The sequence below is a fragment of the Haemorhous mexicanus genome, chromosome 6, assembly GCF_027477595.1.
Source record: "Haemorhous mexicanus isolate bHaeMex1 chromosome 6, bHaeMex1.pri, whole genome shotgun sequence".
In the NCBI taxonomy this organism is placed as follows: Eukaryota; Metazoa; Chordata; class Aves; order Passeriformes; family Fringillidae; genus Haemorhous; species Haemorhous mexicanus.
In genome coordinates this window covers 10439739-10463119 of record NC_082346.1, presented here as the reverse complement: position 1 = coordinate 10463119, position 23381 = coordinate 10439739, and the positions used below count along the sequence as shown (strand labels likewise).

The window sequence follows — 23381 nt, the reverse complement described above, 5'->3', positions numbered from 1 at the left end:
CAAATATCTGTGCTAAACGAATAATTACTTCTGTGTTCATAGAAAAACACCCCTTTGCATTAATGATGTTTAGGCTGGGTTACAAGCAAACAAATATTAGTTGGTATGAAATAAATCTGTTGCTATTATTTCTCTGTTTTCCTCTGAATGGTTGCAAGAAATAGAATTTCCTGTGCTCAGTCTTGCTATATGGCAGCAAACAAATTGGAAAACTGGGAATTGTGTGTTAACGTAATTACATACTGAAATGTAGGGCAGAGCTTGAAAAACTTACCATGCTTTTCCTTTTCCCTTTGATCCACAAGTTAGTTATTTCTGTGTGTGCATTGGTGCACAACTGTACAGTAATATGCTTTATTTCAAAGTTTGAACTTCATTTTCAGAAGCTGGTTACTCTTCGTCTTTGAACTTGGGCGCATTCTGTGCATATAACAAGGACTGCAGGCTGAGGTGTGCAAGTTCTGTGGTGTGGCCATTTCTGAGGCTTACTTGAAATTCTGAGCAGGGAGGCGAGGAGAGAGCTGGTGCCATGTGTAAGTGCTGCTTTAAGTACAGCTGACTGCAGAGTGCTCTGGCCTGCTTTTGGAGACCAGCCTGCAGCGTGTCCTTGCCACTTGCCAGGTAGGCAACGACTGCCACAGCTACTCCTCCTAGGCTTTATTTTACAGACTGAACCAGAAGAGCCTGGCACTTGAGCCAAAAATAACCCACTGGAGGGATCCCAGGCTGCTTCCAGTGCCCTTGAGCTAGTTTTGGTCTCAGGCAGAACTCTGGGCTGAGCAGTGGCTGCAGGTCATGCTGGCACATTCCCTGCAGGTGCTTGGGAGGGTGGCAGGGGAAAGGAAAGGGGGGAATTGCTCCGTGTTTGAACCTTGCCCCAATCTTTATGCCCAGATCCAAACGGCTGGAAGCATTTCCAGGGCCTGTAGCTCCTGCCTCCCCCAAATCTGGCTTCCAGCCAGCTGCCAGTCTACTAGCTGCTCTTCAGCAGAAACGTCTCTCACCTTCTCTGCACCTTCCAGGCTGGGACCATTGTATCCAGCAGCTGGAATATGCTGCTTTCAGCAGCATTCCTGTCATCAGTGCTGTTTCCTCAGAGGCGGGTCAGAAACCGTTCCCAAGCCCTTCAAGTGTTTTGGCTGCTCTAAGACACCATCCTTTCACTAGTAGTGGCTTTTGTCCCCTTGGTGTTTTTTTTTAAATAGTTTTCACTGTCTTGACCCCCCCGAGGGACTGTACAGGGAAATAAAATCAGAAGCCATGTAGAGAACTAGTGCAAGTCACAGAATTAAAAAAAGAAATAAAGCCGTAAAACAGAAGTAGAAAAAGTGATTTGAGAATGCCAGTGACAGTGGCTCTGACGGGGATAAAAATGAAACGTACTTCTGTATATCAAACAAGTTACCAAATGAATAATGTTAATTTCTTGCTTTACAGAAACTAATTTAGTGGATTGTACTGTCCTCAAAATTCTGGTGGAGTCCATAAAAGGATAGTGCCATTGAGCTCACTTTGCAGCCAAGGGTCAAGTTGGGAGCAGACAACAGTGCAAGTACCCCAAAGCCCTCAAATGCTGCAATTCTGAACTAATATTTCAGCCAAACTGTGTTGTCATCATATTTCAAAAGTCTCATACCTTCTTGGTGATTTCTCATGGGCAGCTCCTCACAGCACTGACTCCTTCTTCTGCACAGCCAACAACTCCCACTCTCTTCTCAGCACAGCCAACAAACCCCAACTCTCTTCTCAGCACAGCCAACAAACACCATCTCTCTCCTCAACCAGCTAACTCACTATTTTGTAGCACTCTTCTTATTGGACACTCTAGCTGTGGCCTATTAAGGGCAGGCCTGTTCCTAGTCTTTGGTGATTAGTGCAGCTGCAACTCCTCAGGTGTGAGACTACCTTCTGCACTATCTTTATTTTCTTACATTCTATCCTTCCACAAAACTGGAACTTCCACTCATGATTTTCGGTTAATCCCTGAGTGAAACACACAATGTTGTTCAGCCTGGCAATTGGATCCTTCTGATCCCAGCAGCTCCCCCTGGAAGCACTGGATATGGTCAGCAGATGACCATCCCTCAGGAATCTGCTTTCTGATTCAGCCTGGTGCCTGATCCTACACCAGGATGTCTTTGGGACACAAGGGAAGCTAGAATTTGTTAAGGAGTTTCATTTGTCTGAGGGGTTGTAAAAAGAAAATAGTACTCTTGAGTTTGTCTCTGACCTGAAGTTCATTCAGTCACCTCTGTTTCAGTTTTATAGGTCATAGATGACAAAACAGGAAGAGGTTTATGTGATCATGCTGTCTGACCTTCTCATAGTTCAGATTACAGATTTTACATTAACTAACTCATGTTTGAACTGGATTAGAACCAGGAGAAACATTTTGCCTTGTTAAAGACCTGTATTACTGTAAATGGGATTTGGAAAACTGTGTCCTGGTCTTGTGATCTGATGGGGCTGGATCCTTTTGTTGTTCTGGAGTCCACCACCCCTTCTTTGAACAGACATCTGTTGTTTCTGAAATCACTCTGGGTGCTGCCGCTGGGTCCTGAGTATGGCTGAGACTCCTGAACTTTGCTGTGTCAGTGCCACATTTTCTTTTCTGAGCAACTCAGAGCTGAAATATTGGAGAGGAAAAACTCTGAGGTTTAAGTGAGATATTGGAAACCACCACGTTTATGGCGGTGTTTATTTCTACTGCAGTTTGATCAGCATTATCTGAGGCACCCTCTGGCAACTTTTCTCAGGCTCCACTAAAATCCATATCCCTAAATTTGCTGTAACTGAGCCTTTTTTAAGAGGCTGTGCCTATTGGAAGTATGTGGTCTGTGCAGTTCAATCATGATATTATATCTATATCTATAGGTATCTAGGTCTCAGTGTAACAAAACAGGAGGGTTTTGATGGCCACACCAAAATTAGGATATAGAAAACAAACAGTTGCTGAGATAAGAGATATGTCAATGCAACTCTGAGATATCAGGCTGTCCAGTAAAGGATGCTACAGAAGGAAAACTGTTTGAAGAGCCTCCCAGAGAGTTCTAGTATTCCTCAAAAGTTAATGTGTTTTCTTTAAATCATTTTTTCCACATGAGCCTCAAGAACTCTCTAAGATGGTGTCAAATGCCATGGAGGATTTCTAACAGCAGAGCCAGGTCAAAAATAGAGGTAGGACAAGTGGGGAAAGAGATGTGTGGAGGCTCCCAGGGCTCTCTATTCCTTCCATTTACAATGGTGAGAACACAGAAAGAAAGAGATGAAAGCACATGAAATAAATGCTAGATTAAAAAAATAAAAAAAAAAAAAAAAAAAAAAAAAGGAAAATAGAGATTGTTGAAAATAGTCAAGAATGATTCCTGAAGAAAATTCCTATGCTTCCCAAAGTAAATGCAGATGAGTTAAAAAAACCTAGCAAACAGACCCCTTGCCAAATACCCCAGAGCCTGCCCCAAAACACTAAAAACCCCAAAAGAAAAAAGGGAAGAAAGGGAAAGTTAGACCCCATGAAACTCTGAGTGTAGGTCCTTAGGCTGAGCACTTCATCACAAACCTCTTTATGCACCCAATAATTTCTTTTCTGTAATTAGGCTAAAAGTAGACCGTGACTATTGGTACAGGATTGCGTTTGTAGCTTGTGAGTATGTGGATTTTTATGTGCCATCATTGCTTTATGGAAAAGAATTAGGTTCAATATAATTCCCATTTGGGGAAGGCAGGAACATCCATGGAAAAATTGGATCTGGATGAGGAAAGCCTTCCAAATATAGATGTAATTTTATTAATTTTCCAATTGTATGAAACAAATATTTGTATTTTAAAAAAAAATCCTTCCTATGAATGTAAAACTAAATATTTGCATAATTTCAAGACTACTATCTTACTTTTAGATTCAAATAAACTTGAAAAGGGTTAAGTTGGACCATTCAATTGCTAATATTGGACTATATAATTGCTAATCCCTGCTTGCATTTATTTACATTGATTCTCTTACTTGCAACTCCTCTTTCTATTATGCTGAATTTATGTTGACATCATTTTTAACAGCTCAACATACCAGTTTTTGGTCAAACTCCCTTATTTATAGAAATGAAGTTGATGTTATGTTTTCTGTTCAATATACAATGGTTTGACAATTTAAGAATTGAAGCTTCACTGAAGAAATTTGTTGTAATGCCTTATAAATACTCTGACTTTAATAACAAGTCATAACTTTGTGAAAATTGATCTGGTAATATTCAGCCTCTTTAAAAGGAAATAGTATCATCCCAGGAGCCTGTTTGTTGTCAAATTCTAGATGAGGCTTGATAAAGGGATGGGCTTTGGAGCACAGGGCTTTGTAATGAGTGTAATATTTCACACTGTATTTCACACTGCTCACAATATTTCACGCTCGTGCTGTCACTCCATTTATATCTCAATCTCCTGGGCTGGCTCTGAGTCTTTCCTGCAGAGTTCAGGTTAAGATGCAGCTTTTGCAGTCAAGGTCTTGTCACACTGTGGCGGTCATTTTCAGAGTAAACACTTTGAGTATTTAAATCAGGTCTGCTTAGGATCTTGGACAGAGATTCCAGGGATTCCAAACCTAATGATGCTACCTGAACCTTTTATGTCACTCCCTCTCCCTTTTAATGAGCTGATGTTTGGAGGTTTTTATTTCACTGCTGGATGCCTTGCATGGCCTGAGATACCTCCTGGTGTCCAACAAGGTTGTTCCCTTAGCAAATCTCCATTCTGCTTTGATTTTTTTTTTTTAACTTTTCCATTCTATGCATCTTGATAATTTCAGATATTGAAGCCAAAAGCCTGATTTTTCTTCCATTTTCTGGGTGGTGTTGCTGAAGTAATTGTTCAGAATTGTTCATAAAAGACAGAATTATGATGCCACCTTGATTCAGAAAAAGTTGCAAAGTAAATATCAGCCAAGTGGCTCTAACTGGGAGAAATCCCTGGTGAATGAAAACAACAAAATCTTATTGAATTGAAGACTTACAACATTAAGATTGTATTATCTGTGTATATGTAGAGATATCTCTGGTTTCTGTTATATAATTCTGCTGACTCCAGAAGTCCAGACTTTTTTCCTCCTCCTTATGTGTTCTCTTACCAAAAGCCCCATTGATAAACTTCCATTCTCTCTGCATAATCTTTCACATTATAGCATTTTCATCTTGGGAAAGAGCCTCTTACATCTCTTTGGAACATCTGAGGTAGCAAAATTTAACATAAACTCTGTGATGCATTTTCAGTTTTAAATGTGCCTCATCAAATCTGTAATTCAACACAGATCGGTTATTTATCCTGAAGAATTCATTTGTTGCTCCTGAAGAAAACCTCAAAAGTGCAGGCTTGTTGGTTTGTCTTTTGAGTTCCTTTCCTTTCTTTTGGCTTCCCCCTCATCCATGAGCACTCCTGGGATTGCAGGCACCAGGGGGATTTTGTAATTTGCCCTCAGGGATTATGACAGGCTAAAATTAATGTTTTCATGTGTGCTGCTTGTCCTCTTCCCGCATTTCCCACCTATGGTCAGCCCCAGTCTCTCTGCTTGTCCAGATGTCTGGGGTTGCACCTTGCAAGAAACCAAAAGACAGAATTTTTGTGTTAGTTGAAATTTATCCTTCTTGTGAGGGCTAAGCTTTTTATTTTGGGTCAAAGCCTGGCTTATCTTGCCAGCTTCATTACCACTCTTGAGAATGCCAGGTGCTAAAGAGCTCTATTTTTGCTGTGCAGATCAAGTGTGTCTGGTTTCTTGTGGCCTATTTTTACATAATTCTTCATTCCATGGCTTGGAAAAGCTGTGAAGGGAATGAAGAGACTGTAAATAGCTAGAGAAAACTGCTATGATATTATTACAGGAAAATAAAGGGGAAGATCTTTGAGATTGCATTTCTTAGAGGGCATGGAATTAAAATTAAAGGCAGGAAATGATGCATATAAAAACAAATAAAATAACAAGTGGAATGGTACATTTTGTTAGCTATATTTCAGCAGTCAATTGACTATTTCCAGATAATTCCATAATAAATGCCTTTGAATAAAGGATTCTCAAGTACTAAGGGGCTCAGGAATGTCCCCCTTATCCACAGGTGTTCCAGGGCAATTTTATTTAACATTCAGTATTAAGCAGTTACCTGAAGAATGCGAGATGCTGAGGAGCCTGATGCCTCTTTTTCCCTGATCTACTCAAAGGGGTTGTGCTTAAACCCTGCCAGGGGATCCCCGGTCTTATAAATAAGCAGGAGGTAGGGATCTTGGAGGGATCTGGTCCTTTGTGACCCACACAGGGACTCTGGCACTGACCCGGCTGCAGGGGCAAGCACTGCAGTCCTGCTCCATGGCACGGTTGATTTTCCTGGGCTGAAAACCCAAAAAACCAGCAAAGAACCACTTGCAATGACCTGCAGTATAACAAAAAGGCAAGAAAAAGTTCCATGAGCCAGGACCAAGAAAAGATTTGAGGGCAATACCAGAAGTTTTTTACACATGCTCAGAAGCAGCACCAGGGAGGCCATGGACTGGAAACCCTGAGCTTAGTTTTGGACTGTGTTTAATTTTTTATTCTGAAAACTTCACAACAGGGAGGTTGATGGTGTGGCCTGACAGCATCAACAACATGGCTTGAGGAATGCTCAGAATGACGTCATTGGTCTGCCCCAGCAACCCAGGATCAGTCTGTGATGAGCTGTAACATCAGAGCCTTTTATTCAGCACCTCGCACTCAAATCCTGGATTTGTCTAGCTACTAATTTCACCCCAAATAAAGATATTGTAATTTTTTTCAGCTGGTTGCATCTTGCCTGTTTTGGATCACTTTGCCATTTAATTGTGTTTTCTTTCCTGTTTCTTTCTTTTCTTGTCACCTTCCCTCATTTTTCTTTCATTTCTGTCAGTGCCAGCTCTGTTCTGTATTGTACCTCTGTGCTCTCCCCATTTTTTGCTGGGTTACCCAGCTTCTGTTCCCCCTGTAAGATATAACCCTTTCTTGCATCTCAGGAAGCTCCAATGATTTCTGCATATCTGATTTTTACTTCCCTCAAGCAATTCTGTACAAAACTCTAAGATAATTGGGATAAGGAAAATCATTCCCCCATCCTGAAAGAGAGCAAGGCTGAATTCCAGCCCTGTGCAGGGTAATCTTTGCCACCTTTTCAGAGTTTGACTGATCCAAAGCTACAACTCTTTTTCTTTTGCAAACCTTCTTTGATTGGATCCAGGAACTTCCACATTTTGCAAGGTCTGTGACATTGAGATTGGAGTTTAGGAATGAAAAATAGTTACATTAGCATAGCAGTGTTTATTCAGACATCTTCATCAGCAACAGAGGAAAATTCTTATGTGTAAAGTCAACCAAGAGAAACAAAAAAAAAAAAAAAAAGGAACTAATCTGATATTGTTTATTTCAACTAAATGAAAGCAAATTTCGTTAGCTAGATTGCTAATATAGGACCTGCTTTAGGTTTTTAACACAGGATTGTGTTTTCCTTTTTGTCACCTCTTTTGGGTGGGGGGGAGTAGGAAGAGGGGGCTTCATTGCTGCTCTGTCTGTACATAGTGCGAGGACAGAAATTTTCTCATGATGGTGAGATGAGGTTTTCCCTTTCATCATCTTTCCTGACAAAAACTGAAGCTTGAAGCCACTCTACCTCCAAAGCTGGTGGAGCTTTCTCTCCACATGCCTGCACCAAAGGATTTTTGTGGTGTTTTTCTTTTAAGTAAGAGAAGATCTAGTTGAGTCAAATTCCCTGTGGACTAAAACTGCTTCTCATCCTTTTGTGGAGTCCAGGCTCTTATCTTAGAAAGTACATTTCAAAGTTTTGTGCTGGCAAAAATTTTATGCAGTTAAACATAATTTTTGTCATGTCCAGAGATTTGGAGGGACTAGTGCTTGGGAAGAGATTTTTGGTCACATTGTAGACTTAACAGATTTTGGGATTTGTTTGTTATTTTACTTTTATTTTCTTATTTCTTCAAAAAACACCAAAAAACCAACAAACCCTGCACTGTGGGATTATCCAAATATAGTTTTTGTTTCTGTCCACCCATGGCTCTGTCCTAATCACCAGTTGCAGTTTGTTCTGTGCCAGCTGAGGAGAGAGAAAGTTCAAATGACAGGGGGAGTTTTTCTGGTGTCTAAACTCTGTTATGCAAGTGACAAATCGAGTTCTGCATTAAAGAAGTGTAAATCTGGATAAAAGCCACTGAAATTATTGCGGATTTAGGCTAGGGCCTTATCTTAGGGTGTGTTTGGGTTTCCTCTTGGAGAAGAAAAACCACAAAATCTTTTCTTTTTTTTTTTCCCTGGCAGCTGCTGGACTGTGTCCTATGCCATCTGAAAGATAACTGTGCAGATTTAAAAAAAAATCTGCTTCTCTTCTGGTCTTCTGTTCAAGTGAAAAAAAATTGAGTAAACTGGGTGTAAGGAGCTGTTTAGTACCCATTTATTTTTATTTATTATTTGGTAACAGCATGTTCTTGACCCAGGAAGATGAACTCTAATGGACTTCTGATATCCAAATATTGGTGCTAACCTGGAGCTGCGTGTAAATTGAAATGTAAAATTTGGGGATTATTTCTGCCATAGCTGCTTTCTGAAGGAGCAAGTTGCAATGACATAAGCTTTGTATCCAGTTTGCCTGTGTAACACCAGCATATGGCTCAGACACTTTGCTCCCATCCCCAACAAAATGGGCTCCAATTTTAGAATGTCCTTTTCTGCATCTCCACTTTTTTCTTTTTTAATACTTAAAGGTTTTAAAAATTCTTTTTTATTTGCAGCATTTTAATAATCATGCTCAAGTCCATTAAGCTTTGCAGGAACTAGAAAGAAATAGGAAAACAATGAGTCATTAAAATACATTATGTGGAGGATTAAATTCCCCATTCTGGTTGAATTCCTCCCAGGCAATAAGGGAAGGTCAGGCAAGTATCATATCATGGTAAAAAAATCTCAGAATTCTAGAACATTTTTTCTTTTTTTTTTTTTTTTGGTCAATGTTCCTAAAATTTGACTTTGAGAATGCAAGGCCACCTCTGCTGGATGTCCTTTACAAATAGCTTTGGTATGGTGTTAAAGAACATTTAGATTTATTTACTCCTGTTGTGGCAAAATGAGAATAGGTGGCTTTTAGTGATCAAATCCGAATCTGTCTTTTCTCATTAGATAAAGAATATTTTCTGCAAAGCTCAATATCATTTAATAACATAAAACTGAACACACAGAGCCAAGATTTACATGTGTATAAAATAAAGCTATTAGGGCTATCTTTTTGTGTTCTTTTGTTTTCCCTGCAGACATGTTGAAAAAGTCTGTGTAATTAGCACTGGGTCCACATGAATCTTGAAATCAAATTCAGATCTCTGTCTGCTGATACTCAAGTTTTTCTCTCTTTTACTGCATAAAATTTGGGATAAAGTCATTTGGGATAAGGTCATTTTAGTTGAAATGTGGGGAGAGTTCTGAAGTATTTGCAAAATACTTGGGTACATATTTAATCTCCTTTATTTCTGGGATGCCACTGCTTTGTATCTTGGGTCAGCAATTGAAGCAGAGGAGATTTTTAATTATTCAAACTAAATGAATGATCAGTTTAATTTTAAGGATGTGTTTACAATGTGCCAGTGACATAATAAACATCTTATTGCAAACGATTTTTTAGGCTTTCGGTTGATCTGAAATTTAGGGGCAATTTTTGGCAAGGAAATACCTCCAGTCTGTGGAATATTTATCATAAGTGTATAGTGAAAGCATCACCTCTGAAGAACCAAATCTGAGTTAAAATTCCATGGAGATGTGCTTGGGCTTCCTGGGAAAAAGTGGAGATCTCTGTGGAAAAGGCCCCATGAGAAGTATGATCTTGCAAAAGTGGAGATCTTCCAAAAGGCCCCATGGCAGTTCTGATCTGGATTGTAAGAACTTTAAAAAAGTTTTGGTTACTTTCCATAAAGAAAAACCCAGCCCTTCTCTGTCCTGGGCTCCTGTTTCCCTTGGCTGACTAGTATCTGTTGCTGCAGAACCACTACAACACAGGGAACTTAACTCAAAATCCATGAAGGGAAATACAATTACACTCACCAAATTCTTGCTGGAGCAATTTTTCATCACAAATTCTGTGTGTAGGAACACATTTTTTCTCACCGTACCTGCAGTATCTGAAATTTAAGATTGCTTTTTCTTTAGGCCTTCTGATAGTCAAATCTATTTCTGAAAGGACTGAAAAAATATATAACCTTAATGGATGTTTTTGTTACCTGGAGTGAGGCCTATTTAATTTTTTTATTCAGTATTTTACACTTTATTGTTTTATGGTTATGAGAGGAAAGTTTTCTGCTTTCTGTCATTTTGTAATTTCATGAAATCAGGTCTAGAGTAGGCAATTCCATTGAATTGAAAACTTTGCTGTGGAAGATGTGTGGGAAAGAATGAAACACAAACAAAACTGTAATGGTTTTCCTTAAAACCAGAGGGGTTAAAACTATTGAATTCTGATGAAGAAAGTATTAATGTATGGAGTTTACAGCGACCTGAGTGTTTAAAACCACTTAGATGATAATAAATTCAGGCACATGGAAATACTTCATAATATAAGATTTATGTAGATTTCATGGAGAATTTATGAGAATAATTTGTATAAACTTGCAAGAATTATGCATCTCTCTCCTGTTCACATTAGCCTGTAAATAATGGTGGATAACTTCAAAACATCTGACTGGGATGGAGGCAAAAAATTAATTTATTCTTTCTGATCTTCATGTATATTCCTAAAGATAATAAAATAATTGCTGTAAATCATGGCCTAAGATACTTCCCATTAAATCTCAGTATTAAAAATGAAGGTGGTGACAGCAATAACTTCTTCCTTCGCTGGAGATTTTGCTTTATATAACTTTATAATGCCTGCCCAAAGTTTCACAAGTCCGATACGGAATGAAGATGATTGTAGCCAGTGCTAGAATTATAATGGGATAATAATAACAAAAATAACAACAACAATAACAACAATAATAATACAGACTTTCTCAGGTGTATGCGTAAGGACGCACCTTCATTGATAAGGAGTGAGAATCTACTGGAATAAAAAATGAGCAAGTTCCTTTTCCAAGCATGGCCACAGGTCAGTGCTTGTGCCACCAGGACAATTCCCAGGCACAGCCATGGGGATTTGGATTGTAATGATTTGGCTGCTCCCACGGGAGGCTCCAGTCTTGTGGAGGAGTGTCAGGAGTTGTGAATGATCCTCATTCTCAGCTGCTTTCCCTTGATTTGCATTTGCTGCTGAGCTGCTTAACCACGGGTAGATTATTTCAATTTTCTTGGTGAATAATGCATGAGGGTGTATAAGTGGATGTTCCTTGGCTGAGTGGGCTGCAGATTAAAAGTGTCAGCTCCTTTGCAGCATTAATGTGCATTTCTTTCTCAGGTTAAAGCTGGAGAGAACCTAGATATGCTTTTTTTGGAGAACTCCTACAAGTGCCAAAATATTGGCAACGTTTGCTTTTTCTCTTCTTTTTCCCTTGACTACCTGTTATTTGAATGAAAAAGCCAGTTGCCAATTTTCCAGTACAAGCTTATTTTCCTTGAGACTCCCCCTCAAGATTTCAATGCCACATTGTTGTACCTGCTGCTTGAGCTTCCTGGAAACTATCAGGAACAGGGCTTTTTAAAATTTATTTCTCTGTCACTCCTGTCAGCTCAGACCACTGATTCCTTCTCACTCCTCCTTCTTGCTCTTTAATGTGTCCCAGAGGGATAATTTGGAGTATCCTTTCCTGCTCTAGCAGCCCTGGGGCACAGATAGAAGCAATTCTTACGTGTAACATGTGGAACGTTTCATGGAGGTAGAGCTAAACACATTAAATGCTGTTATAATTGAAGTAACACTTCAACCCACCATGATCCACTTCTGAGAAAAACCTCTTCAAATTTTTCCTTTATTAATTTATTAAGGGGCATTTAAGTATTTTACTGTACTCTTGTTTCAGTCGTGGATTATGCAGATATTTTCTTCTTTTTCAGCTTATTGGAGAAATACCCTTTGATGCTCCAGATCTCTAGAAAATTAGAGCACAATAGTTGTCCTTGTTTGCTTGTGATTAGATTGTATTTATAGGGCATTTATTCAAGATCATAATTGGATCCCTAAAATACCAAAACTCTGAAACTTATGGGACATTCTAAACAAAATATTTAATTGGAACAGTGAATGTGAAACCTTCCAGGGCTGTTTTAAACATAATAAATACTTTAGATAATGGTGTTCAATATGAGAGTCCTGTGGAGTGTGGTTAAAAAGAGCTTCCTAAATTATGGAATCACGCCACTGAACAAAACAGTCTTCTAAACTAGAACTCTTCCAAACTCCCCAGCTGTAACAATATTCCTTGGAATTACAGACATCCAGACATGAAGGGGAGCAATGTTTCAAACATGCTTCCAATCTGAGCTCAGCCTGATGTTTAATAAGATAAAAGATTGAAGGAGTGTGAAACTGTAAGGGCTGCGTAGTAAACAAGGCACTGAGTAGTGCAGCTGCTTAAAAAGCAGATACAGATTAATAGCTACAATAACAGAATGCAATAAATATTTAAAACCAGTCCAAGAAATATTTTGTGAACTTCTTACGGTATTTGATGCTGAAAATTTCAGAGAAAATACTCGGGCTGGTTTCGGGTTGTAAAACATGAATTCTCAAAACGCAACCAAAGAATAAGAGAGAAACAGGGAAATCATGTTGAGGTTGTGGTTTAAGTTTGAAATAATTCCAGCATGTGCTTTGTGAGCTCTTTTTGTGCTGGTGCTGCTGCACATCCAGGGCAGGGATGGAGGTGGTGTCTTGTTCCCCACTGCAGTTGTTGGTCTCTGACCTGCACATTTGTTGCTCAAAGCAGTGTTTCTTGGCTCCAGGTATATCACTAAGATATTCCAGGCTCCCAAGTCCGGTGCCACCTTCCTGTGCCAGCCTTAATCCCATTTAATGCTCTTCCAGTCCCTCATTAGCATTTCCTCATTTCATGCTTAGAGTGACAGGGATAGCCAAGCAGGAGGAACTAAGAGGAAGTGAAGTTTCTTCCTCATCTCCTCTAAATGTTTGTTCTGTCCATTTTTCCATTTTCAAATCGTGCCGTCAGAAGAGCTTTGCTTTTATGGGTTTCTGCTTTCAAATTCTCCCCCTAACATGGAATTCTGACACCTAACTTCTTTTTGATGTTGCCTTCATTTCTTTGCCCTTCTTAAAGGATCCAGCTTCCCATATCCAAGTAGAAGTCCCTGGAATCCATTGCTGTCAGGTAAGGGTTGAACCATGGTCATTTTTCTGTTTGGGGGCAGTAGTAGAAAGGTCTGATTTTGGTGCTCTTATTCCTGGAAAGGTAAAACAAAGAAACATGGAATACTTCAGGAGTACAGCTTTCCCAAAAGGAAAGACTTCACACACCCATAATCTGTTGACTTGAGCTAAACTTGGTGGTAAGTAAAGAAAATTTCTAGGAAGAAATTCCTCCCTGTAAGGGTGCTGAGGCCCTGGCACAGATTGCCCGGAGAGGCTGTGGCTACCCCATCCCTGGAAATGTTCCAGGACAGTTTGGAGAAGGCTTGGAGCAACCTGGGCTTGTTGAAGGTGTCCCTGCCCATGGCAGGGGCATGAAACAAGATAATCTTGAAGATTCCTTCCACCCCAAGCCATTCTATGTATTAAAATCTGGGGGCTCAGAATGACTCCAAACTCTATATATGGCCTCGAGAACCATGACAAGATGGATGGAATAAAGTGGGTTTAGAATATTCATTGTAATTAATAGAATATTTATCTTCAAATGTTTTATATTGAAGCAATATATCAGAAATAATTTATCTCATGAAGTGATTAAATGCTGCATGACCCCAGTCCCTGCGCCAGAGGGGCTGTGACTTCTTGAGGTGTTTGAGACTAAACACTCTCTTATTTTAAAAGTGGTGTTACTGCAAGGAGTACTGGATATTTAGGTTATTAAGGAAAAATAATGCAGTTGAGCACCTTGTCTCCCAGTTTTCTTGCAGATGACACGTCAGCAAGGATTCTGTGTGCAGGTAGGCTGCTCCATGTGGTCCTACCTTCCTTTTTATCTGGGAAAACCAGTAAATGTGAAGCAGAAAAAGGACAGCTGTGGTTGGAAAGCTTCTGCATAAAAAGGGAATGTTTTATTTCCATTAATACAGATAGGATTTTTTCCCAGTCTCTTTAAAAGGAAATAGTTATTGCTTAATATACAGTTTTATTTTACTTTGTTTTAGTGTATTGATGTTTTAATGTGATTTGCATCGACTCCAAATTTCACTGAACACTGTAGGCTGGATATTTTTTTAATTATTAAAAAAAACCCCCTCCTTATTCTTTCCTCAAAGTCAACTGAAATTGGGCATGGATATCCTTTCAATCATCCCAGCTTTGGAATTTATTTAAGCCAATGGTCTTGATGCTGCTCTGGCTTTTGCAAGGTGTCTGCACAAGCCATGCAGAATTACCAAGAAGATGGCTGTAGAAAATACAGGCTCAAATTTATTGCTGTAAAATGTTTATCAAGAGCAGTTTAGATGAGGAAGGCTTACATAAAGAGTTCCTGTAGTATGCCTACAGCAAGCCCACTTTTCCATGGACATGTGTCCAGACATCTGGGAATGTGCATATCCATTTTTCATGGTGCAGTGAGTGACAGAAGCCATTTTAGAGTAATTAAGTTCTCAAAACTTGGAAGTAAATCCTTCCAATTCTCTAAAAAAGAAGAGGAAATCTGAGGTTTTTCAGGATGCTGGGTATTATCAAAAGCGTAAAGGGAATGTTAAACACACTTTGTGTAGTTTTAGAGGTATTTGTTCTTCTGACACTTTAAATCTACTGTATGACTTTGTGGTTCTGAGTTCCAGAAGTGAGTGGCACTGAGTGTTTGATTCTGGATCAAAGGAATTATTTCCAGAATTTAAATGCATGTTGGAGCATCAAAAGCCCCACTAAAGAGTTGTCTTAAAACCCAAATAAACTTTTAAAATCAGCAGGGATGGATTAGCTAGTATGTTTTCCACCATGAGTGTAAGACGTGATTCAGATTCCTTGCTTTCCTTGATGCTTGTACAGTACATTTTGGGGGAATAAATCATATGGGATAACTGTTATATATTATGGTTTAATTTGTTTCTCTGTTGTTTGGAGAGAAGTCACTTAAACTGGGAAGAGACATTCAGTTAGAAAAAAGTTAATTATTATTGCTTGCCACTCTTATGCCTGAAAGAAAGAAATAATTTCTCAGTATGTAGTTCCATGTTGGTATAGGAAAATGTCAGGATGTAGATTCCTTTGGACTGGTGTTCATGAAGAGTGACAGTGCCTGGAAGCTACAGTATTGATAGGGCTGACAGCTTTTAATTTGCCTCTGCAGCCTTGACCCACTCAGAGCTGTTTAGATATTTCAAGTAGTACTCTTCTTGATTTTGATCAAGATGAGGGCAGTCTGGAGAAGAGTTTGGTGAAATCAGCATTTTAATTAAAATATTTCAGTTTGTCCACCATCTGAATTCCTGTGCAGTGTCCTCTGCTCTTTGCCCAAGGCGGGAAGCTGTTCTCCATCCTGGAGACCTGGTAGTCAATCCCCAAGCTCCTGCCATTGTGTGCTCATAGCTCCCCTTAGAACTTCCTTCTCTGGTCTTCCCCAATGTATTTTCAAGGCATTTAATGTTATTTCAGCCAAAGTGGTGCTGTGCTGTAACAGGAATGTTTGAAGCCTTGCCCCTGAGCCCCAGCTAAGATTAAGTTTTCAATGCTGTTTGATTAGGTTTTGTGTTTCTTGGTTTAAAGTTATAATGTAGTGGCCCTGCAGATTTTTAAAAAATTTTATTCAAACTGTGGCATAATGAGGAATTACAGGTTGTCAGAATCAAATTGTGCTGCTTTTCCTACCATGGTTACAGGCTTTGTAAAGGAATGTATAGGTGTACATGCTTTGGTTTTATTAGAAGGTGAAAATTATCTTGACTGCTAAGCTCTGCTTAGTTTTATGACATTTTTCTGTTCTTGTCAGCAGCTGCCATGACAATTACTTAACAAGGAATTAAAATCTCAGGGCTTTCTAATTCTGCTCCATCTTTAACTGATAAATTGTTCATAAACACACAGTGTGGGGCATCACCTTTCATCTATAAGAAAGGGCATTGAGAGCTCATCTAATTCTTAAAAGGATGAATGTGCAGAGGAATTCATACAAAATCTTGAAAATTAAAAATGCAAGACAGGTTAGAAAACCAATCTGCAAAACTGCTAGTCCTGCTTCCACTAATTTATATTTGTTTGCCTGCTTTGAGCTGATCTAGGCTTGACTTAGCTGGTGGTTTAGCAGTTCCCTGAGCCCAGCAAGCTCTTAGATCAGCCCTCCCTGTCTCAGGACACAGTGACTGAAGTGTCCCCCTGTCCCAGGCATCCCTGACTGATGGAATTGGAGACCCTCCTGGGGGCTCTGGTTTGATTAGCACATCTTTGAGTCAGCCCCCAAAGGAAGAAGCACAGCAATTGCCTGAAGTGGATTTTGTCCCCTTCTTTTCCGTGCCCAGGAGCCAGGAACTGTAGCAAATGAAAGGAGAAGGATAAGCCTGGCAGAAGCCAATGGAGGCTCAGTTTCAGAAGGAAGCATTTGGCCCCTCTGAGGCTGGGTAGTCACAAATCCTGCTCAGTTATTGAAAACAACTGACAACTTCCCAGTGACGGCTTCCAAGCTGTGAAGAGCCTCCTGCATTTTCAGGAGCTTCTCCCTGGGAGTGAGGGAGGTTACACCAGGACACATCTTTTGATATCCTGTGACATTATGCAATGCACCCATCACGTTGCATCATCATTGAAATGCTGTTCAGATAATGTCTTTGCCTTGCATTAAAGCTTAATGGCAAAAAAATTTGAAATTGTACCATGAGAACAAACTGATTCCTACCAGCCCTCCTTCTGTACTGGTTTGGAAAGCTTAGCTGGAGATGGAAACATTTAATCTTGGCTTTTTTTTTACCTTTTTAACCTTCTCAGTGTTTATTTTTTCAGAATTTGGGTGGAGAAATGAGATTTCCTGAAGAGCTGGAGTAGTACAACAGCCAGTCAAATATTTTTTTTTTTTCTTACTCTCTTCTTACAGAGTTTTGCATGGGTGTTTGCATCCTGTTTAGCCTTCCATCTCTCATTTCAATTTTCCTCTGGGAGACTTTTTGCAGGTTCCAGTCCCCCTCGTTGTTTAAACTTTAAATCAGTAACATTTTGATGCCATGGAAAGATGTAATAGGATTACCAAATTAAAAAAAAAAAAAGTGTTGAAGTCTTTTTTTCATGGTAGTCCTTTTGTGCTTGATTGGAGACCACATTCAGGACAGCACCCAAGCTCCCAGCTGATCACAGCAGTCTTGCAGACAGGGTACAAGTACAAATTCTTCTTCTGTGGGTTTTTTTGCTGCTGCTTTGGTGGTTTTTACTCCCCTCTGCCTTTCTCTCCATTTTGCTTCTGTGTAATGCCTGTGAGGAATTTCAGCAGTGACTTGCACAGTGAAACAGCATCAGTGAATTATTTAAAATAGGTATAGTCACTTTAGTGTGATTTAATAATTAAAAAATCCTTTTAAAGACAAAGTTAGCTCCACAGAGGGCTAGGTTAAAGAACTGAGAACCTTTGTTGAAGAACTGGTGGCTGTGGCCAGAAGCCCTGAAGTTGATGGATTGCCATGAAATAGTCATCTCTGACAGCTACAGGAAGATCCTCTCAAGTGGCTTGAAAGTCTTTGGTGGCTTATTTACTTTCCTATCACTCAGTAAATTCAGATATAAATTATCATTGCATCTTCAGACTGTTAAAACAATGCCTCTTTCTTCTTTCCATCACTCTCTTCTAGATAATTGTTTAATGATGTAAATTAATAACTTGAATCTGTAATTTTAAATAAGGAGATGTTATTAAAAACCCAGGCTTTCTATAGAAAATGTGAAATTTTAACTCTTGCTGTGGACATACACACATATATAAAGTTAGAAAAGCCTCTGGCTAGCAGTTTATTTTCTACATCCATAGGAATAAATCCTTCAGAAGACCAGTGTAAATTGGGATGTTAGCTTTGGATTACAAACAACTTCATTTAGGGAACCATGCAGAGAAAGGTATTGCCTGAGGAGGAGAAAATATTTTATTTCCCTGAGAAAACAAAGTGGTTGCTATGGGACAGAAAATGATCTAATGATGGCTTTCACAGAGACATGTAACTGAACAGAATATTCAAACCACAGTGAGCAAAAATATTGGTTTTTCCAGGATGTATTTGTGGAAGATTTTTCTTAGTGTAGATCTAGACACTTTCAAGAAAAATGAAGAAGTGGGTATTTTTCCATAGGGTAAAATTTAATTTTTTTTTTCCAGTTCTCCTACAATATTCTGCAAATGAAATATATTTATTTAGTCAAACTGCTTTTAAATACATATGGAGAGAATCCCAGTCCTTTTGAGTGCTGAATGATGATGTTTTGAGGGGTCACGAAGTACAAATAATATGGGGGGTTTTGTGTGTATAGCAATATAATGAAAAATCTAAGCAATGAATAAAACAAATGAATTGAACTACAATTAAGCACCATGTGATGAGGGGCATAGAAATGCCAGATCTGTACGGGTAGTTGGTGCTTAATGCTATAAAAAAGTACATTTTAGAATGTTTGGGGTTTTTAAAATTGATTTTAGACCTGTGCCCCAGTGAGGTTTATCTTTCAGAATTCAATTAAATGGACTTAAAAAACTCCTTCAGCAGTGAATCCAGAATTCACACATGAGCCATGTTCCCTTTTGCTCCTTGGTCTGGGAATACACACAGCAGTGCTTGCTGGATTTTGCTCTAGCACTAAAGTGCTTTTGTTACTTACATGAATTACTTAGTACTTGTACTCTTCTAAATATTTGAATGTCCTTCCCAGCTTATTAAGGACACTAATTTTTAATGCTTGTAGATTAGTAAAGAGTAAGTGCTTTCCTAAAAAACCCAAAAAACTCTGTTCTTGAATGAAACAAAACCTAAAGTTGTTTTATACTACTTGTACTCATTCCTTTCTTCACTCTATTCCCCATTCTAGCTTGAGGACCTTAGAGGTCTTTATTATCCAAAGAAATTTCTGCTGTGGTCAGGCTTGAAAGTCCCACTAGCTGTGTGTGTCTTGCATGACTGCATGCAAAAATTGCTGCTTTAGATCATCCTGCTTTTGGCAGGAATAGCTGAGGATGTCATCTTGCAGTGTGATCAGCCTGCTGGGATCCTCCCGTGTTCCCTAGGAGCTCCTAGCATGTAGTGTCAAGCTAGGTAAGTCTTCCTTCTACTAGTTAAGAGCTTTTCCTCAGTGTGCTGTGTTTTGGAAAGTTCCTGAAGCCTACTGCAACAGGCACCATTTCCTGTGGAGCACAAGGGTGTTTTCTATCTCTGATGTATGCCTGTGCCTGTTTGCTCAGAAATACCCATCTGTGATTGTCACCATCAGTATTAAATTGCTGCCTTGTTTTTATTTCCTATCTCCTTTTCCATTTATTTTTGTGTTGTTTAAAACTGCTCCCTAAATTTTGTCTCATAGTAAGGCTTAGATGCCTGTTTAACTACTTCAGCCCTCCCCTCACAGTGTCCCTCCTCAGTTCCTTCATTTCTGGAGCAATGGTGTCATTTTCTGCCAGCCAGTTTCCTGAACTTTCTGCCCTTACACTACCTTTGCGTGCAGTTAAATGCTTATGGGATCTATTCATGACTGCTAACATAGTCCCTAGACCCTGGGGCTTCTTTTCTCCTCTGCTTTTCTCCTGTATGTGTTTGCATGTCCTTTCTTTGCAGAGCTCCCTATTAGTGAAGTGTGTTTCTCACCTGGCATTTACAGTGCTGTGTTGGAAGGTTTGTTCTGTCCCTGACTTCAGGCATCACCTTCTCTGGGTATGTACTGAAAATGCAGAATACTGAGAGATGTCAAAGTGCAAAAGCCAAGAAAATGGTCCTAGTTAGGAGCCAGCTGCTTCCCCCTCTCCTTTTTCCTGTAATGGAGAGTGGCAGAAGAGATAAGAAAAATCAATTAGAATTACAAAGGTTTTCCCAGCTGTAATAGTGGATAGCAACAAAATCCCTGACGGTTCTTCCTTTAAGGAAGAAGAGAAGGAGGTTAAAATTGGTCAGGGAGGCTCAGTATGTAAGATTCAAAACCCAAATCCACACTGAGGCAGAGTAAGGTGTTTGTAAAGGGAGAGAACCTGTGGTTTGTTTCTGATGTTATTTACCACTCAGCAATACCTATTTGCAGACAGGGAAGTCCTCTCCTGGCAGTTAATGACCAGAACATCTCCTGTAGTCTCTTCTAGCTATCCTACAAAGGTCCATTTCTCTGGGTCTGGAGCAGTCCTGGCTTCATTCAATGTGTCATTCGTTGGATTCTTTATTTCCTGGCTGAAATTCCAGTCCCCATTGAGTCCAGAGCAAAAAAATAAATCACCTTTGCTGGGGCTAGAATTTAAACAGATGTGTCTTTCCCTTTATTTATTGTGCAACAACCCACAGACTAAGAGATGCCTCTGTCCCACTGTCAGGACTCGGTGACTCTCTCACTGGATCCTCAGAGCCTTTCCTTTTCATAGCCTCCTACATAAATGTAAATCACTGCTTACTTCTGCATCTTCACTATTTCCTGCATTGCTTTTGGCTGTTGAATGGTTTGATTAGTCCTTGAACTGGTGCCTGGTGTTCAGACCCTGAGTCAGACTTCAGGACTTGCACTTCCCTCCCTCATGCAGCACACTCTGCCTCCTGCCTCGTGTGCTGCTGACATTCCCTGAGTCATGGAGCACTGGCATTCCCGAGCATCTGACAGCAGCAACCCATCTTCATTTGCTCCATGGGAGCCTCCTCCAGATTATAGCTCCCAGATTTGCTGGGAACCACTGGAGTTTTGGTGTATTTTCTTCCCGTCTTTCAGTCCTTCCACCTCCCTTTATCTCAGATGTGTCCTGTGAGCCTCGTTTATTTCTTCTCCTTTTCTGCTAATAATACCTTTGATGTTCTTTCTCAACATAAAGTGAAGCATGGTCCTAGCCAGGGGGTCTTAGGGTAAGTAAGTCATCTCTAAATTTCTTGCCAAATTCTTGGCCAGGAAAGATATGTTAAAACCCCATGGAAAATTTACTTGAGGGGATTCTATAGAAGTTTTCCTCAGCATTTAAATTTCTGTATATTCTGTTTTACCACCCTCTACCCGTCATCACCCAGCTGAGAGAATGACTTTAGGCTTTTCCTGACCCTCAATGGGAACTTGACACAGGGAACGAGAATAATCTCTGACTGTGTTTCTGTCCCCTGCTGTAACAGAGGTGTCCTGGATACTGCGGTCCCCTCTCTATTGTTTGTGGCCGTGGTTCCTCAGAAGCCAGAGCTGCTGGGAGTGCCTGCTGGATTGTTCCTAGAGAAACCTCTGGTGTCCACTGGTGGAGCTGAGGGCTGGGTATTTCCTTTGGTTTAGGGCTCTAGCAAACAAAAAATATTGCAAGTGATTTGAATTCACTTCTCAGCTGAAGCTTCCTAATGTAATGTCTGAAATGCATATTTGATGGCACCCTGTTTTATGTTGTCTGTCCTATCCAGTTTTTTCTCTGGATACATAGTGTATTCTTCATGCACTTATTTTTATTTATAAAGATGTGTTATTTTATTCCTGAAACATTTAACGCCTGAATTGTGCCCTTGAATTTGTGAGTGCAGTCATCATCTTAAATTAGATGTAGATGGCCACAGACTGGATCCTAGGTGGCTGATGCCAAATGATCCTTCCTCCAATGGAAGTGCTGCTGGACACATGGAATAGTCACACACATGTCACCAGTGTACAGGTGACACCAGAGTGAGAATGATTCCTCTCCTAAATTCACATTCTGCAGCTACTCAGAAACATCAAGAATCTGCTGCATGTGGGATGCCGTGGCTTAGTAGAGAGCAACATAACACAGTTCCCATATTCATACAATTCCTCTCCTTTCTCTGATCCCATTCTTTTTAAGGGATGTGCATTAGCACTATTTGCATCACTTCTTGTCCGGAAGAAAACAGAGTTATTTTGAAACTTGAACACGGAAGTCAAATTTCATTGTAGTAGTCATGATGTCCGGGGGTGGGACTGCCAAATAATATCCAGAACTCTTCTCTTTTCATAGTAATATATTGGATGTCAGCCATGCATTTTCCACTGAATTAATGAACATCAGATTTATGCCAGGAACATAAGAATAGATGACATTGCTTCTGAAATAGTTTATACATAAAATTACTTTCTGATGATGGTTTTAAAGCCTGCACCTTCCTTATTCTTTCAACTGATCTTATTTACCTGCTCTGACTTACTAACCTATTTAACAACAGTCCTTTTTTTGTGTTCTTGTTACATAAAATCTAAACCCAGCTGTCAGTGCGAAACTTAATCTGCTGGAAGCATCAAGAAACAGGATGGGAAAAGAAGTCTTTCCTCAACACTTTCAAACATTGTAAAACACATGTGATGATGTCTTGAAGCAGAAGTAGGGAGAGTATTGTGACATCACTTAAATCATTAATCCACCTCAAAACACCTTCAGTGAGCAAGCTTTCCTTTCTCAATGGGATTCAGCACTGAGAACGTTATAAATGCTGCAAACACCTACATATTTGTACAGAGATAACCCCCTGCTTCAGCGGATGCAGGCTTTTTTTATCCTTTCTTAGTTGTACCAGCATGATTCATTAGCAGTTATTTTTGAGATGAAGAAATGTAGGCTACTAATACAATTTAAAATACTGTTATTTTAATGAATAAGTCAGCAATGTTTTAGTTTCTATTTAACCAAATGTCTGAATGGAGCTAAGGATAGCGAGACAATTATCAGCTTAAATTATTGGGTTTTATCTTTAAAGGATCCTGCTTAATAACATGACTTTGGATAGAGCTTGCAATCCCCTATTTAGGAGAGAAGATATTTTGGGGGGGTGAATGCTTGTGTATCTCCCATCTTTATAGAAAAGACAACTGGAAGTTTGCAGTGGGAGACTCTCTGCTTTGGTAACCCAAATGTGCCTTTTCTCAGAAGTGTCAGTGTGAGCTACTTGGTTCTTAGGTCCATTTTGGAATTGAGATGATGAGAATAAGAGCAGAGGAAGAATTCTTGAAAGTCATTTAGGTAAGAAAGGAATAACTGTGCTGAGGATAATGAGGGGTGTCATAATGATGAGTCTCACTAGCTCCACATTTGAGAATCTACAATCACAGAAATGCTCTTTGCTTTCTACACCCACAACCCCCACTACGATTCTCTCCCTAAATTCTCTTCTCACTTCTTGCAGACTCCTGGGCTTCAAG

At 39.6% G+C, this 23381-nt stretch overlaps 1 protein-coding gene across 8 annotated transcripts in view; it reads left to right on the top strand.

The window, feature by feature from the left end:
• The window catches only part of SHANK2 (SH3 and multiple ankyrin repeat domains 2), a 281678-nt gene that overhangs the window by 67281 nt on the left and 191016 nt on the right, over positions 1 to 23381 (top strand). For 7 of the 8 annotated variants that reach the window (XM_059848439.1, XM_059848436.1, XM_059848432.1 and 4 more), the window contains one exon: positions 13240 to 13290. The exons of the other annotated variant lie outside the window; for it this stretch is intronic. In XM_059848439.1, coding sequence (XP_059704422.1) covers positions 13240 to 13290 — 51 coding nt within the window. The remainder of the gene's footprint in view (positions 1 to 13239; positions 13291 to 23381) is intronic. 8 annotated transcript variants of the gene reach the window in all.